At 41.6% G+C, this 1,886-nt stretch overlaps 1 protein-coding gene across 1 annotated transcript; it reads left to right on the top strand.

Annotated features, from left to right (window-relative positions):
* Nucleotides 1-6: 6 nt before the first annotated feature.
* On the top strand, nt 7-892 carry LOC104942665 (myosin heavy chain, skeletal muscle-like; the record flags this gene model as incomplete). Its single annotated transcript, XM_010767917.1, has 3 exons — nt 7-363; nt 457-583; nt 768-892. Coding segments are annotated over exons 1-3 (492 nt in total), but the record flags the coding sequence as incomplete, so codon positions are not given.
* Nucleotides 893-1,886: the final 994 nt, after the last annotated feature.

Below are 1,886 nucleotides of genomic sequence, written 5' to 3'. Positions count from 1 at the left end.
CTTGAAGCAGAGCGAGCTGCTCGAGCTAAGGTGGAAAAGCAGAGAGCCGAGTTGGCCAGAGAGCTGGAGGAGATCAGTGAGAGGCTGGAGGAAGCTGGTGGAGCAACATCTGCCCAGATTGAGATGAACAAGAAGAGAGAGGCCGAGTTCCAGAAACTCCGCAGAGACCTTGAAGAGGCTACTCTGCAGCATGAATCCACTGCTGCCACACTCAGGAAGAAACAAGCTGACAGTGTGGCTGATCTGGGAGAGCAGATAGACAACCTGCAGAGAGTCAAGCAGAAACTGGAGAAGGAGAAGAGTGAGCTCAGACTGGAGCTGGATGATGTGGTCTCCAATATGGAACACATTGTGAAGACAAAGGTTGGCTAAACTAATACACAACTTCTAAATACTTTTCACATGCAGATATGAGGACATTTGGGGTATAATTTCAAATGTTTATTTTAAATGTAGACAAATCTGGAGAAGACATGCAGGACAGTGGAAGATCAGATGAATGAATACAAGACCAAATATGAAGAGGCTCATCGCTGCATTAATGATTTCAACATGCAGAAAGCTAAACTTCAAACAGAAAATGGTATATTTGTTTGCTTCATAACTAACTGCTGTATTTGATAAATAATAAGACAATTTTCCCGTTAAAAATAAATATAAAATAATCGTGTCTACTAAGAAAACCAGATAAGATGTGTTGCACTATCAACATCTATACTATACATGGTTTGTTTGGACAATAACAAACATGCATTTGCTAATTCAAGGTGAGATCACGAGGCAGCTAGAAGAGAAGGACTCTCTGGTATCACAACTGACAAGAGGCAAAATGTCCTACACCCAGCAGATTGATGACCTCAAGCGACAACTAGAAGAGGAGACCAAGGTGAACATACGTTTCAGGCCTTGGTTACAGAAAGTTTCAACAAAAGCACATGACAGTGTTGCTCATTCATCTTGGTTTTTTTCCACAGGCAAAGAATGCTTTAGCCCATGCAGTGCAGTCTTCTCGACATGACTGTGATCTGCTCAGGGAGCAGTATGAGGAGGAGCAGGAGGCCAAGTGTGAATTACAACGAGGCATGTCCAAGGCCAACTCTGAGGTAGCTCAGTGGAGAACTAAGTACGAAACTGACGCCATCCAGAGAACCGAGGAACTGGAGGAAGCAAAGTAAGACATTTTGAGATCCTAATTCATTATTTGATATGTAGTAACTAAAGAGACAATTTATTTCGTCTAGCAGATCAGCTTTTTGTTTGTGTTATATTCCTACTAAAATGTAAGACGAACAAAAAGTTTGTCTGTTGGATGATCGAGCAGCCAGTCATTAGTTGTACTACTTATAATATATCCAAAAGAAACACTTCCAGGATTGTTAAAATATTTGAATGATCAATTTCTAAAGGAAAAAGCTGGCTCAGCGTCTGCAGGATGCTGAGGAGGCTGTTGAAGCAGTGAACGCTAAGTGTTCCTCTCTGGAGAAGACCAAACACAGGCTGCAGAATGAGATTGAAGATCTCATGGTTGGATGTTGAGAGGTCTAATGCTGCCTGCTGCTGCTCTGGACAAGAAGCAAAGAAAACTTGACAAGGTATAACTACAAGTATTTGTGGAGCACCCAAAGTATCAATTGGCAGGTGTAAGGCTTTATACCCTTCATAAAAGTATCATGGACATTATATTTAAATTTTTTATCCCTGCTTATTGTATTGTTTCAGTGCTTTCATGTACATATTGTTTACATTTGTTTTCCACACTACAGAGCAAACTTAACAAATCAGCTGGGGTTAGGGCTATGTGTGAGTCTGTTCAAAGGTGGTGTTCCCTAGGCAGTGTGAAGTGGTTAGAAGGAAAAGGGTGCTGCTGTGGGGCGTATGTGTGTGTA

The sequence above is a fragment of the Notothenia coriiceps genome, unplaced genomic scaffold (assembly GCF_000735185.1).
Source record: "Notothenia coriiceps isolate Sejong01 unplaced genomic scaffold, NC01 NC01_scaffold00004877, whole genome shotgun sequence".
Taxonomy (NCBI): domain Eukaryota; kingdom Metazoa; phylum Chordata; class Actinopteri; order Perciformes; family Nototheniidae; genus Notothenia; species Notothenia coriiceps.
The sequence above is the reverse complement of the archived record's forward strand: the minus strand, read 5'-3'. Positions and strand labels throughout refer to the sequence as shown.